The sequence below is a fragment of the Tympanuchus pallidicinctus genome, unplaced genomic scaffold (assembly GCF_026119805.1).
Source record: "Tympanuchus pallidicinctus isolate F22 unplaced genomic scaffold, pur_lepc_1.0 scaffold1, whole genome shotgun sequence".
Classification (NCBI taxonomy): domain Eukaryota; kingdom Metazoa; phylum Chordata; class Aves; order Galliformes; family Phasianidae; genus Tympanuchus; species Tympanuchus pallidicinctus.
The window spans coordinates 80,253,745-80,270,209 of NW_026294618.1; the positions used below are offsets into that span (position 1 = coordinate 80,253,745).

The window sequence follows — 16,465 nt, forward strand, 5'->3', positions numbered from 1 at the left end:
AAGAAAAGCAGTAAAGTGTGAGAAGAAAAACAACAGACATTCAGAGAACCCCAGAAATAAAACACAAAACAGCATGAAACCTTTTTCTCCTTAAAAAGAAATCAGCAGAAATAGGAAAGAGACAGCAGAGATAACCAAAAAGTTCAGTCTCATCTATCAGCCTGCTATGACATGCATTCTAAAAAAGCACTCTCCATTGTTTGTGGTTCCTGCAGTGACCTCTGTTTTATCTTAAGTACTGTAAGTACTCCAAGTAATTTCTGTGGCAACCACTTACATGGTTCCTAATTTTAACAACCAAAACAAATTCTGATCTGAACGATTTCAATAATATACGTAGATACAATATGAAAATGAGTTCTGAAAATGAATTCAAAGCACCCAAAATAACTGAAAAATAAAAGAACGCCGTTTTTCAGTTTTATAGCTGCTTTCAGAACTTTGTCTGAAGGATTACACTCTGCAGCTATTCAGCTGCAAAATATTACTTCTATTCTAGATTTTGAATGTGAACTATTAAATCTATTAGATCAATAGTCATTCCTCCCACCTGCACTTTAGAAATTGATGTAACGACCATACAATTTCCATACTGCAACATTTCCTTTTTATGTAACACAGAAGAGAACTAATGCATTTAACTTTATCAATTTCATCACAGTAGTTGCATACAATGTAATGTATGAAGCTACATAAAGATAAGATTATGTATTTAACCACAATGACAATTTTAAACAATATACTGCAGGACTTCAAAATAAAATGAAGTAACAAATGTTTTTCAATGCCTAAATGAATCCTTTGCCCATGCAATTTTATATTTTTTATGTAGCTAACAAATTTGGTGGTTCATTTCTGAACAGCTCAAACACTCATTATCCACAGTACAAACTGGAAAAAAAAAAAAGTAAGTTTAACTGAAATAAATATTCAGAGAAGAGATACTTTTGAGTTAGATGGCTAATTTTAAAATACTTATAAACAATACACCTGTGAAGTCCTGAAAGAAGCTCAAGAGGCTGGTCAAAAACTGCACTGCCTCTCAGTTTTCGTGTCTCCCATCAGAAAAAAAAGCAAACACCACATCCACCACATTTAAATACAATCATCCTGAAATACGCAAAACAATGCATTATTCAGTAACATTTTAAACTGTGTTGCCTCACAGTAGAGCCAGTAGTTCCAAAGCTAATAGAGGATACAAGTAAATACAGGATAGGCAGACACAGTCTGCATTTTGTGCATTACTTGAAGCAATACTTCTTATCAGATAATTTGGAAGATTCTTTAACAAAAATTTTTTGAAGAAACACATGCTAAACAAGTCTGTAATACAGAATAAAACATTCAGTCAAATCTTCATTTGCTGAATGCCTTTTTGCATTATTTTAGACACAAACTAAGACTGTCAATCAAAATGAAAAAAAAATACAGATAAAATTGTATGAATTCAAATAATTCATTAAAAACTATATCACAATACAGAAACAAACACCAGTGAAATAAGGGGGCAACTCTCTGTTACCCCTTGAACCAAGACCTTCAAGCTCATCAAATCCAACCACGACCTAACCATACTACCCTAACAGCTCTCTGCTAAATCATGTCCCTGAGCAGTTCCTTACTTCAGACCAGCAAAATAACTTGTTCTGAAGATATCCTCCAAAATTATTTTTTCTTTCAATATCAATATATCAACAGCAATAGTCATTTCCTAAGCACAGGCCTTACCTGCACCCTGTCCTTGTACTAACATTTCTCCAGAGAAGCAGTATTACTCTCTTCCATCACCTATCTCTACTTCATAACATGAACACTCATAACAGAAAACACTTCCCAAATGAACGAGTAACTATTCACATCATTTAGCCACAACTGGGAAAGCTACTCTGTAGAAAGGAGTCATCTGAGGTTCCCCAACACTGCCAATAAAAAAAGGATCGTCTAAAAGGCCATCAAAATACTATTTAGGTTCTAGTTCCCTATCAGGTCTCAGGGGAGTTCCTCTGCTCTTTGTTAAATAAACATGCAACATAGGAAAAACAGTTTCCTGCAACAATATTTTACCTTAAGTTAGTATCCAGAATTATGTTGCTATGAAGTCACCCAACCTTTATCCTTGTCACGCTGTAGCTGTGAAAAATTATATGAATCTGTGCTTTGATATATGAGAGTAATGACCTCCAAACAATTCTTAAATACCAGAAAAGTTTATATCTAGCTGCATATCTTTCAGCAGAGCATCTCATCACGTGAAAACTAAAGCTAGCAACCTCAATCTCTAGCATTTGTACTGCTGAGAAAATAACAACCCAATACACATGGAAAGTTGACTTAAAAACACTCTCCTAAATTTTTATTGAAATTTTAGCAACGTAAGAATTCCTAATAACAAATCAGTTACGAATAACATAAGGGAATCAGTTTTTGGCGAAGAAGAATAAACTATTAGCAAGTATTTTGGCATACTATTAATCTGTAAGCCAATCCATAAAAGTTTGGATTGAGAAATACTTATGAGTAGAGTGTCTAGAAGATAGTCATTTTCTAGCTATTCTGCCATGGCCATCATTAAGTCAGAAAGATGTTGTCTTTTGCACGACTAGGACAGCTTGCTTTGATTGCCTCTGTCATCATAAAGATGATAGGAAATCAACATTTCTGGTGGCTGTAAATACTTTTCCTTATACTTTGCTTGTACATCATTACTACAAACTCAACTTGCACTTTTAAGGTCGTCTCATTCTCTACAAAATTCCAAGAGACTGCATATTATTTATGGAAATGAAGTACTCTAGATATGCTGACTCCAAATCTGATTAAATTCCAGATACCTATGACAAAGACCAGTTAGGAGGTAATGTGAAAGTGCCAATGCATGCCTAAGGGAACTACGAATTGGAAGTCTACATAGAGCTTATAGTATCTTCCCACAAATCACATGACACTTAGGAACTCAGAGGTTTCCATAGTGCAAAGAATAAAAAGAGTTGATGTCTGAAAATGCAGGTTTTCTAACAATCACAGAATCGTACAATGGCTTGGGTTGAAAAGGACCAAAATGATCACTTAGTTTCAACCCCCTGCCATGGGCAGAGTCGTCAACCACCAGACCAGACTGCCCAGAGCCACATCCAGCCTGGCCTTGAAATTAATACCAGCTTCTATTAAAATGATGAATTACGTGCTCTTCTATGTAAATCACATGAAATTACAGTGAACCTCTCTTTCTCAGCTATAATTCAGTATACATGAATGTGTTTGACTACTGTTGGGAACGTTGTCTTGTTGCTAGTCTGCAGAACGTCAATTTGCTGCAAGAGGATAAAATACATTTATAGTTTCTAGTTTCACACAAGAGTGAATTATTTCAATTTCATTCACTTTCATTCAAAAGAAATAATATTGATTTCCTATACTGAAACAATTTGTTTCCCTTTCATTTACACACTTATCTACTACGGCAAGATAAAATATGACCTAGGAAGCAATCTCTCTTTACAGCTGTGATATATGCTTTATAATTTAGCAAAAGCTGGAATAATCAGTGATAATGTCTTCTAGCCCTTCATTCTGTTTCGATCTACTGAAGTTTTAAAATCAGTTTTCATCTAAATATACAATAAATTCTTCAAGGGAAAAAAAAAAAAAAAAAAAAAAAGAAGCAAGAGATGAAATATAACCTGAATGGGAAGGACGTCTATGAATGCACATATGCAGTGTTCTACCTATCTTTAGTTTTCCTACATATTAAATCAGAATTAAGAATACTCTGGTGCCTTCCTTAAATAACAACAAACCTTAAGTAAATCATTATTACTAGCAAAATGAAAGAAAACAAACAAAAAAAGTGGATTTACGTTAAATATAAGGAAGAAATTCTTCTATGGCAGTGGACAGTGCAGGAGGTTGTCCTGAGAAGCTGTGAATGCCCCACAGCTGGAGGCAATCAAGGCCAGGTTCAATGGGGCTGTGGGCAGTTAGATCTATTCAAAGGTATTTCTGCCCGTGGCAGGGCTGTTGGACATGAGCTTTCCAATCTAAACCGTTCTATGATTCTGTGATAATCATTTTACCCAGTAAATTGCCCTCCTACTTATTGTTTCGTTAAAGTAATAACTACAAAATAAAAAAAGTATATTTTTTATTCTTTAGTTTATAGTTCTTAAAAAGTGAATTTTATACATAGCAAGTTTATTAATATGCACTAAATAATGTCACTGCTGGATGTACACACTGTAAGGCACAGTTAAGATAAATTACATTCTTTAATACTAGGTGCTCAAGATTTTATCTTTTTTTTTCTTTAGATGTCCAAGCAAGTGACATTTCAACTCTTTAATTTCCAGACTAAAAAGCTTGTTACAGAAACAGCATTATGTTACTGTCTCTTGAATATTTTTTAAAAATAATTATTTTCATCTCTTCCCATTATCCAAATTTTGGAACCACTAAAAAAAAAAAGGGTGTCTGAAAAGCCAATGCAAAAATAAACTTATAACTTTGTATGATTTGACATCACATACTACCTTCCACAAGTCCTGCACATTGGGTTGAAGAAGCTGAAGAAGTGTCAAGCTTCATAAGATTCATAAGATCTTTTCGAGATTTTTCCAATTCTTAGCCACTTCAGAACAAACCAGCAAAACAATCAAATTTACTCCTCAACGCCATATAGGAGAACTTCAAAGAAAATATTGATTTTAACCCCAGAATTTATCACTTATTTTAAGACGGCAATTACACTCATTAACTAAGGAAAATGTTCCATATCCCTCTTTCCCCAAAGAGAAGGTGTTATGTAACTATTTTATAACCCCCCCCCGTTGGTCAATGAATTCTGAAAGTGAAATAAGTTTCAGGTTTCTTTAATTTGAAAAATGCTGTCAATATGAGGTAAAGATAACCCATGAAGGCTATTAATTTGCTTCTAAGAAGATTAGGAATGTTCTCATCAGTGCAGCTGCAAGTCTTTTCTTTCTTTTTTGGAGCAGTCAAACGCTGCGCTGATGGCAAGTAACTCCAAAGCGAGTAGACAAAAAGGCATGGAATCACAGAATCATAGGATTAGCCTAAAAATGATAAATCACATGTGTTTTTTCCTATTATCACCACAGTAGAAAACAGTTTATTTTAAAATACTCTTCACCTCACTTTGAGATTTTCTTTTTAAAACATGCTGTGTATTTTGTGCCCTCTCTTTCTCTGCTCTTGCTTTCTTTCCTTTACTCACTTCTGTCCACTGCAGATGCTTATGCAACTTTATACAAATAGTCTATTAATTTAAATGTGTTCGGTTTTGCTTTTAGTTCTTTCCAGCTTGACTTTTTAATTTTCAACTGGTGGTGTCCTATCTTCTCAGCCTGTTCTTCCTAGCTGAATCTGGGATGAGAAAGCACAGTCCAAACTCAACAAGCTCCAGGCTATCACAGGTTCTACAAGCACTTTTTCAAAGAGCAAAGCGACACTGAATCAGGCAATGGACTTCAGAGCTTTATCATTCATACACTGGTTCATACCTTGAAAAAGAGCTACCTAGAAGATAATTATCAGTTTCTGAATGGAGAAGTTAAACTACAGATATGTTTGCTTTACTACAACATTCTTAATATCATCCAAATTATTCCACAGCTGTGCTTGGCCCAGCACTGTTCAATAGATCACTTTATAAACTTAGAAATTGAGAAGACAGAATACACAACCATATTATTAGGTTTCTCATATACAATTTGAATACTAATAATGTGTGATTTTAAGTGTGGTACAGTTTTTTTAGGCACATCAACAAACCAGGCCCGTTATTTCTAAGCATGACCGTGCCTAGAAATTGGGAGAAAGATAAATGCTTTATACAAGGACATCAAACAAATTCCACAGATGGCCATGATTGATAAACAAACTAAAATAAATGAGAATTCTTACAAACTTGGCAAAAGAAAAATCTCCTTGTGTAAAAGTCTGTCTTTGTAAGCATGTACGCTTTCACAGTTAATTCTAGCTTTTGGAAAACAATAAAGTTTTGAAGATATTTTCTAAATACAGATTTGTCTTATGCAGCAATAACTTTAAAACTGATCTTGCTGTAAAATTATTACGTACAATTTTATGATTCAGTGTTTAGGTGTATCTTTATGTAAAGCTGAATACCTACTAATAATTTTCAATTATGTTGGATTTCTCATGAGATGTAACCACTTAAAAATAGACCTAAAAACAATTTCTAAATTCATAATGAACACATAGAAGTTCTGAATACATACTTTTTAAAAACAAATTACGAAAGTACAAGTCAAACAACAAGAATGTGTAACCTAGATCACTTGAAGTTGATTGTTTCTTCTAAACTATAAACCAAAGAACAAGACAAATCATATATTTGCAAGATATATAAATATATTTGCAATTTAAAGCCAACAAACTGGCTGGGCAGGCTTTTTTCACATTTCCATACGAGCTATATTAACTTCTCTACACACACTTGTTCACAAACACGATTTTCAGAAGATGAGCTGTCTGGCAGGTTGTCATCAACTGCTTAAATTCACACTACATTTTCTGCTTTTTCATCAAAGATGAGTTGGGTTCTTTAAGTGAGGATAAGTGAAATTATTATGGCACAGACAAAGGAAAGAATTAAGAAAAAAGCTGCCTTGATAAAGTTCTTGATGAAAAATGTTATTGATTCTGCCTGCAGAGAAATCAGCTTCAATATGGCTACAAAAAGAACACATTTGCAGCCAGACTCAGAAGTGCACACTTAGGATCTAAAGTACACATGAACTAAGATGAAAGGAGGATCTTTTAAATCAATAAACATTCTGCCACAGGCAGGCAATAGCCTTCTTGATCTTCCACAGAAGATTTACACCATTTTAAAAATCTGAGACTATCTCCTTATCTAAGAAAAAAAAAAAAAAGTCAGACTGAATACATACTGAAAAGAAAAATGCTAAAAAAAAAAACCATGAAAAAACACAGAGAGAGGAAGATAAGCAAGCAGCACCTAACAGAGATTTCAGAAAACCATTTCCATGCATTTCAGAAGTTTAGAAGACAAGGGTCAAGAAACATGCCAAGAAAAAAACCTTGATGCAAGCACATTCTCCTAGAAAGAATGAGTAGCTCTTCTCCCCATCCTCAAAACATAAGGAAATAAATAAACAAACCAACAAAACCACACGCACACAAACACACGAAAACCCAACCACAACAAAACTGTGTGCCTGAAGTGAAAACCAGTTTGTCAAAATAACATCAGTGAAGGCTTTAAAGGTTTGGAATAACATTTCAAAATTGTTTTCATTTAATAGCATGCTACTATAAAAATAAGCCATGATACTTCTAAAATTATCTTTTGACATTACATTATCACTGTATTGTATACAGTATTTAATTAGTTAAAGATTTTAAGCTTTTAGTTATCCAGAGATAAAAAAATTTGTCTTATCCAGAAAGATATTTTTTCTAAACTCTGAAACATCAGCATTGCTGCACAGTTAGGAATAAAATATTTTCACAGCAGTAAATGCCTCCCAAAGCATGCTACACAAGCTAGTCAAATTAACATGTTGCCTATGTAACCACTCATATTCCCCATGTACAGTAAGCAAGGGAAGAATGTCTCAGTTGCACAATGTTAATCAATACATTTATAAGAAGTCATTTTTATAAGGCTATTAATGACAGCCTTCACCCCTTTCTGATGCTTTTTGGACCTTATGAAGACCTTACCAGTGCTCATGCCAACAATTCTCTGTCTGTGTTCTTCAGTTACATCAGTGATTTAGCAGAGATGGATTTTAAGTGAAAACATTCAAAACATTCAAAATCCCCTTTTTGATGTCTATGTGCTTTCACTAAATACCACTCTACAGGGGCACCAGGGTTGGAAATAGAATAGCTTGTTTCAAAAAACACAAGTGCTGAATTAGAGTTGCAGACACTGTTTTCTATTTTAAGTACCAGGTAAAGTGTTTCAATTGCTTTTTCCTCAAGAGTCAACTCCTCTCTTGTTTCAACAGGTCTTCAGATTGAGCCATATTCCAAATGCCATTTGGCAAGTTACTGCATCTCTACTGAGCACAGGAACACTGGGTACCTACTACAGATAAGGTTTTCAGAGATCTACTGGTAAGGCTGAAAGTGAAAGACTTCTGCTTAATCAGTTACTAACTTCAATGCTTCATACAAGAGGAAAGAAAAATAAAGCAACTGTGCCACCACTGTTAGTAAGCACATGTCTGAAGCCATCTGACTGAGGTGAATTGAGGAAAAAAGAACTTGTCTAACCTATATTTTAAAACAGCACCTCTTTGCCTGTCACTACCTTGCCTAATGTTGGCAATTACCAACATTATAAACTAAGGAATGTTTAGAACTGTGTTCCTATTGAATCTTTTTTACATTTTGTCTTTTTTTTTTCCCTTCCAAAAGCTCAGGAGAAGCAGGATCTAGAATTTAATTTGTCTGCACTCAGGTAGAGGATTATAAATGGTGTAATCACTAGTATCAAAAACTCTTGAGGCACAGAACAAAAACAGCACCTGATACCAGGCTGCTTAATAAAAGCAAAGTCTGTCTCAGACTTTTGTTACAGTGACACCTTGTGGTTACATTCGATTTGAGACCTCTTAACATTTTCAATTTTTTCTAACAGCTTTGAATAGGTTTTCATGACTTGTGAACAAGGATAAAGCACAAAGATGAAACTGCAAAACAAAAACGAAAGCACAAAAAAGTGAAAAGGATAAAAATACAAAAGAGCACTGCCTGTTTGAAGACCTTTGGAATTTTTAACATTCATTTGCTGAGGTCCCAGTGTCCCACAAGTTCTTCCCATGAGCGATGTACAGTAATGTCCTTAATTCTATATCTATTGTGGCTAATTCACAATGCTCCATACAATAAAAAAAATCAAAGTCACAGTAAAGGTTATAATAGACATGATGCAATAAATGACTACGCAAGAGCACTGGGCTGGTCTTAATTCATTGTATATAAGTTACAAGCATTTTACTCAACAACTGTCAGAAAGTTGCATCCTTTTCACTCTGCTAGTGTGAAAGAGACACTGAATTTGGTTTTTAAAATGGGTAGTGACTCAAAGAGTTAATTCAAGAGAAAACTGAAAAGATTTAAAGAATGTAAAAGATAAGAAGGCAACTATCCTTGCCAAATGTTTCAGGTCTAATTATCTCTTTATAATCTACATTTCATCAATTGCTCTACTATATTAGACAAACAGGCAGACCTTCAATCTGGCATGTTCTACTCTCTTGTTTTGAAAATGGTGTGTAAAATAAAATCACAGTCAATAACCTCCTGAATTCTCCATTACTCCTCAGTCATCCAATACAATGTTACCACAAAGCACTTTGCTTTATGACAAGCAGACAAATCGACATTGAAATAGAAAATCAATTTGGGACAAGTCTTTGGATAAGGCCATAGAATTGCTGTCCTTTTGAAGGAAGATTAAGAGAAGTCCCACTCTAACGCCCAAGATCTCTTCAAATCTTCTTGCTTACAGGAGGGAATAAAAAAACAAAAAAAAAGGCCTAGTAACAACCTGTCCATTTTCTACCAAGTGGGGGAAAAAAAAAAGAAAAACAACCTACAAAAAAAGCAACAACAACAAAAACAGAAACAAAATCAACAACAACAAAAAAAGGAAACCAAACAAAAAACCAAGTACCTATAAACTCCATGAGGCATTTCATAATTGTTAGATGATTTAACAGAGATACCTTTAAGCTTAGACTTTATCAGACATGTGACCATTTCAGAAAGAAAAAACAGTAACAGCAGAATCACAGAACTTACAGGGAAAAGGTGAAAATGCATTTGTCTGCATCACAAAAAATAAAACACCAATTACACTCAGAACAGATGACAAAAATGACAGGAATTCAGTTATTTCTGAAATGGCTCACAAGTAATCCACTATATTTTTTCCACATAGACAACTGTTTTCTGCAATTTCCTATAAAGCAGTAACCATCAGAGTAAGAAATCATTCTTTGGGGGGAAAAAAACCAACAACAGTGCTTCCCTTTGTTGAAGATTCCAGTAATTGCTGAGTGATTAAGAAGTCTGTCTACATAATAATTACTACACACAAGCCCTATATATAGGGTATTTCCTTTAGAAGGCGAAGTGTAATCACAACAGTCTCTTTGGAATATACAGAGATACTAGTTTCTCTATCAAGAAGATTAACATAGATTTTGCTTGGGCCAATTTGGTGTGACTACAAATCTCTTCCAGTATTCCCAGCACCTCCAGTAAAACGACAATATCAGCTCAAGAATGAGTAAGCTCATCCAGCTGCTTTGTGCTTCACATAACACTACTCGAACCTCCTACATCTTAATTCTCTCCTTTCTCTCTTCTGCAACTGTGAAAAATACTTTTTCAGTGCAACAACAGAAGACACGTGAATATATATGAAAATACATTTCCAAGGCATAAAACAAATATTTAAAAACATTTAAAAGGTTTTGACAGCCAACGAATGACGTTTACTTGTAAGCGAATTTAAAAATTAAAGAAAAAGAGAGAGAGAGAGAGAAGTACCAGAGATTTCAAAACAGGATATCTGAAATCAATCAAATGTAGTTATATCAAAATGCAAAAGTGACATTTTCTTTTGTTTGAAGATGGCTGATGAAAGCTGTGTATACCATACATTACCAGAAAGATGTAACATAGTAGCAAAACCCAGCAATTTTTCTGGTATCTGCATTATTTAATGACAGTCGTGCAACATTGCATTCAAGCACTAACCTGCAAACGCGGGCAGGAAAATACAGGTTCTGCCAGGACCGACAGAGGTATTTAGAGTGATCGATAACTCGAATCCAGTCTAACTCATCCATGGACACCTCAATGTAGTAGGAGTAGGACCTTTGGATTTTAAAACAAAGGATGGGTTAGAATATGAACAGCCACACCTTGGATATTAACTTCTTCAACTTCTTCTGGATTTCAGTCATGCTGAAAAGAAGGCTATTTGCTCTTACCACAATCCTGCATCTAAAATATCTAGAAGAGATCCTTATTCTAAACTAGCTTTGATACCAAATTCACATGCAGTTATGTTAAGAGACATTTTCAGAATGACTTGAAACATCCGAACACACAATCTGCAGTAATCAGGTGATCAAGTCAGACCATCACCTTAGAAATGCAATGGCAACTTTCAAATTCAGTGATATTTAGCCATAAAATAATTTCTATTCCATCTGCATGGAATAAATCTAAACTACCAGTGATGCAGATATTACTATTGCCATATCAATAATAACAATAATAATATCTCCCACAGAAAAATAAATAAATAAATAAAAAAGCTAGGGTGGCACAGAGACTAATGAAACTAAATACTAAACCACAAAACCACCATAATCTCTGTATTTTATGAACATAAGAAGTGTTTCAGTGAGAATTATTGGTGATAGGTGGATGGTTGGACTGGACGATCTTGTAGGTCTTCTCCAACCTTGGTGTTTCTGTGCTTCTGTGATGAAGAGGTTCACCCTCTCCGATTCTGCTGCCAATGATGGCTTGTTCTACTTAAGTTCAAAATACTCTTGAGTAAACTGTGCTAAGGAGAATGTTTTCCACAATCTCCACTCCCAGCTTCAGCAGCTGCTAGTTGATTTACATCTTGTAAATGAGAGGCAATTTTCAAGCTACCAGTACTCTAAAAAATTTCAAGAGAACTACTCACTATTTTCACCTCTAATACTTTTCAAAATTTCATTGAACACTGAGTTTACTTGGTTGATCTGTGACAAATAGTTAAATATTGTAAAAAGTTGTTTATTGCACCTTTTAAAGTTTTACTTTTCAATCTTTCCAAAAAGAAAACATAAAACTTCAGCTGAACTCACTTCAAACAATTAAATAGCTAAAAAAAAAAAAAAAATTGTTTTGAATGATAACTACAATTGATATTCTAAATAAATTTTAATTTACAAAAAAAAAAAAAAAAAATCAGTAGAACATCAACGTTTTCTGTTCTAAAGTAACACAACCTGCTCAAGAAAACAAAACTTTTGCAATTTTCATTTGTTAGTCTATAAGTACAAAAAAAAAAAAAAGAAAGATAATGATGTGTTAGGAGTACAAATAGCATGTTCTATTGTTTTTTAAAAGAATATTGCTTATGAATACCTGCATTAGATATTTTCTAAATTAAAAATTTCTTGTGGTGACATTTTAAAGTGCTTACAGCAAGAGCAGGGTTGGTCTCTTCTCACTGGTGACAGGACGAGGGGAAATGGCCTCAAGATGTGCCAGAGTAAGTTCAGGTTGGATATCAGGAAAAACTTTACAGAAAGGGTTGGTAAGCACTGGAATAGGCTCCCCAGTGAGGTGGTTGAGTCACCATCCCTGGGTGTGTTTAAAAACTTTGGATGTGGTCCTCAGGGACACGATTTAGCAGAGGGTTGTTAGAGTAGTATGGGTAGGTCGTGGTTGGACTCGATGATCTTTAAGGTCTTTTCCAACCTGAGTGATTCTATGATTCTACACCAAACAAACTCTTATTCCCTGAATTACCATCAGAGATGTTATCTCTTGACAATTTTGATACACTGAAAAAACTCTAAACATTCTTCCAATGTGGGATGAGTAGGCCTGCATAAGAACTAGAATACCCAATTTTACATTAATAGTTGGAAATTAAATTACAAATAGAAAACAAAACTGCTAAAAGTATTTAAATTACGTAAGCTTTCAATAAAAATATACTTAATGAAAACAAAGAATATGCCTGACATGTCAGGAGATATTTTAAGACCGCTTAACATACGTAACAACGATTATACTTAAAAAACAGTGTTTTCAAATAAAACTTGTTGTTGTCATCCCCAACATGGTATCATGCTGTTTTCATAAAATCTTCATAAACATTCTGCATTCTGTTATCACAAGTGAAAATGCCTTCCCCTCTTTAAGTCAACTTGGCACCTACCGACTGTCTCTGTCCCACAGGAGTATTCGTATGTGGTTGATTATTGATGGCTGGCCGAGTTTGATTTCGATACCAGAACGGCAGTCATCATCAATTGGGTGTCGAGAGAAGCCGTGATCCAAGTCATAGTTCTGAGTATCCCCATCTAATAAAGCAGACTTCAGCTCCCCTTTTACAACCTGGGCTCCATACTTCATTGTTGCAATATTTTCCCCTGGTACTAAGAAGAAAAGGAAATTACTGTTTAATATTTATACTCATATCATGCAAGTTAGATGTTCTGAACATCAACTGTATTCAGTTAAAATGAAGATTGACTGCCATCATCAATTCTCCAGTACTGGTTACAAACAGATGCTCAAAGAAAGAATTACAGAAGGAGGGTCAGCACAGAGCAATACCTCCTCTGTAAACCCATTCTTTCCAGCAATCCACAGTTCCATTTCCTAAACCAGAAGATACTGTTCTTTGCTGTTTTATACAGAGATGTAAATTTTAGAAATTATTTTCACTGTTTTAATAAAAGCTATTTTATAATTCCACAGTATAGGATTATGACCACGAAGTAATAATGCATCTTGAAAATAGATTTTAGAAATTCTGCATCTTCCATTTCATTTGATGCCACCTAGATCTCACATGATATAAGTAGTGATCACTGCTGAGTATACTGTATCTATATTCTTAGGGTGTTTCGTGATTTTATGGAATTTTAATGTACCTTCCCTTATTCAACTGTCATTTTCCACTCGAATAGAAATTTTTGGACTAGTCAGTCTCTCCTTGCAATCAGTCTCTCACAATCTCTCTCATCACTTTGGGGCCTTTCTTTCTGACTTTTTGCCTTAAATTCAATTTTTAAAATTTATTTTTATTTTGAAATAGAAGGAAGCTAAAACCACATGAAATGCTCAAGACATGACAGCTAAATGAACCAGAGTAAAAGACTATGAAGTTAACAGAAAACTTTTTAATATGTTGGCTCAAAGCTAAAGAAGCCAGTAAAATAAGCCTCCTTTGTCACCATTTCAAAGTCTCCCATCAAGAAAACTGGTGATAATAACAGCTACCTACAAAGCAATACATTGATCAACTACTCTGTTAAAAAGACATTTTTAACAGCCTTTTTTGAGGAGAGAACCTGGAAAATATGGCACTGGTGTTAAAAAAAAAAAAAAAAAAGTCCACCCCAAACTCTTCAAATATGTCAGCAAGAGAAGTATGAAATTTAACAGGATATTAATTAACCTAATTGGTGTATCTAAGGAACATTCAGTGGTACACTTGAGCATACAACGTTTAAAGAGGTAAAAATTTAACCACACTGTATTGTAGTATTTCTACACAACAACTATAAAAGAGGTAATGCACAACTATGAAATTGCAAGTGGTCATCAGTGTTCCTACAGAGAAAAACCCAAGTGTCTGAACTAGTACTAAAACAACATAGAAAATCAAATTTTTAGAAAGCTGTGATTTTGGCAAAGATAGAAATTCTGAGATTACAAACATCTTGTTATTGCAATGTAAGGTGGCAGGAAAAGGAGTCACAAGGTACCATTCCACTTTGAAAAATGTATTTTCTGGACAGTCAACAGAATGTCTTGTATTTATTTTTACAGTATCAAAGTATTAACTCAGATTTTTAAATATTAAGTATTAACTTCTAAAGAAAAACAAATGGGAGATGCAATTCTAGGAAATCTGTTATCTTTTTCAAGGCTTACTCTACGTGACTGACAGACTACAGGGCAAACTGTCAAAGAAAACTTCATTCTTTGCTGTGGGGCAAATAGTGTATACATCATATACTACATACAAAGTAACAGTATCTTCAAAAAGCTCAGCATTAGATATTCTTGTTGAATTAACAGTGAGCAGAAATACGAGAAACCAAACAAAAGGCTTTTCATGATTTTTGTTTTTTTTTTCCTCCCAAATTGTTTCCATTAAGCAATTTGGAAAATCTGTTTATGCTATTTGGGCAAACATGTCAATAGTAACAAAAAATCAAAAACATTGGAGAAAAGATGGATATCTCATAAACAAACCAGCATCAATGTAAAACCATTGAAATTCCATTTAGCACACAACAAATCATTTTTCCCCAAAAAGATTTTTTACTAAAATAACAATTCCTCAAGGAAAATACGTTCTTAAAGCAAAGCACATATTCGAGCAATTCCTGAGACACAAACCTAGAAAATATGCTGACTAACGTTACTTCCCACCTGAGGAATAAAAACTCACAGAACAAGTTAACCATACCTTCCAGACAGCCACAGCACAGCAGTCACTAAAGAGGCAACAAAACATAAAAATGCTTACTTAACATGCCCCTGTAGTTGAGATCCATGTCCCGACTTTCAGAACGAATCTTAATGGCATCTAGGATGGCATCAGGCGACAACAATCCGGAAGGTCTGACAACATTTAGCAGCTCTGTTAGACTCATTAGTGGCAAACGCACTGCTTGCATGATTTCAGCGTGGTTTTCCTTGGGGTTATGTTTACACCAATTCATCAAGGCTTGAAAAATATCCTTCTCAGGAGCTGCAAAAGAGTCCCTCAGTACGATACTCAGAAGAGCAGCCTGGAAGAACGTAAAAAAAAATACAAGGGGGGAAAGAAAAAAAAAAGAAGTTTTTGTTTGTTTCTTTTTTTTTAGACAGATCATTTGAACTTGTAGTTGTTAAAAATAAACTCCAAAAGAATGACTATTAGAAGCAGCACATAGTAGAAGCAAAAGTCCTCTTAAGATTCCTGATATCCAATTTAGTTTCTCAGATTAAGAAATAACAAAAAACTCCACATTAGTCTACAGTAACTGTACTAACAGTATTGCTCAACAAGACAATCTTCAGTTTCAGTAGTGTTTTTATGCCTTTAGTTTCTTACTGAAGATCCAATAAATCTCTAAGATAAATATTAAACAATATTATTAATCCACTATGAGAAAGAAGATGGAATGGAAATGTGGAAAAAAATCAATTTTATTACAAATTATATTAAATTACGTAAATAAATTTAAAGTAATAAACAATATAAGAACTAATTTGGGGATTTAGTAGTACAATATAAAACATTCCTTTAAACTTAGACTGACATAAGATGACTGATGCAAAAATGTCAACTGAGGGTTGGAATTCCTTTTTCAAACCCTTTCTAATTACATGGGTATTTTTATCCCTTCTCTTTTGGGACAAAGTTAGTATCAACAGGTAAAACCCTCAGTGACTCCCACAAGTGCAAATGCAAATAATCCACAGATAGCAAAATGTGAACAAAAAAAACTGAAGGGATTCTGGCTTCCATTTAACAAGCAAAATAATTAGAAGTCTGCCTCAGAAAGGCACAGATCTCTTCTGTACGGCAGGATTGGTTACAACAAAGATTTCAGAAAGTATATGCCTTCAGAACTCAGATTTAATAAGCTCAGTATGACAGACTACCGTAGGGAAAAAAACATTCTTTCCCTACACAGCT

At 34.3% G+C, this 16,465-nt stretch overlaps 1 protein-coding gene and 1 long non-coding RNA gene across 2 annotated transcripts in view; both read right to left on the minus strand.

Moving 5' to 3' along the window:
• Positions 1-16,465, minus strand: part of LOC128086990 (uncharacterized) — a 435,001-nt gene that overhangs the window by 158,852 nt on the left and 259,684 nt on the right. The window lies entirely within an intron of this gene.
• Positions 1-16,465, minus strand: part of BTBD9 (BTB domain containing 9) — a 110,122-nt gene that overhangs the window by 83,584 nt on the left and 10,073 nt on the right. The window contains exons 5-7 of the mRNA XM_052693216.1: positions 15,308-15,572; positions 12,980-13,199; positions 10,786-10,905 (exon numbers count right to left, since the gene is read on the minus strand). Of these exons, the coding sequence (XP_052549176.1) occupies positions 10,786-10,905; positions 12,980-13,199; positions 15,308-15,572 (605 nt within the window). The remainder of the gene's footprint in view (positions 1-10,785; positions 10,906-12,979; positions 13,200-15,307; positions 15,573-16,465) is intronic.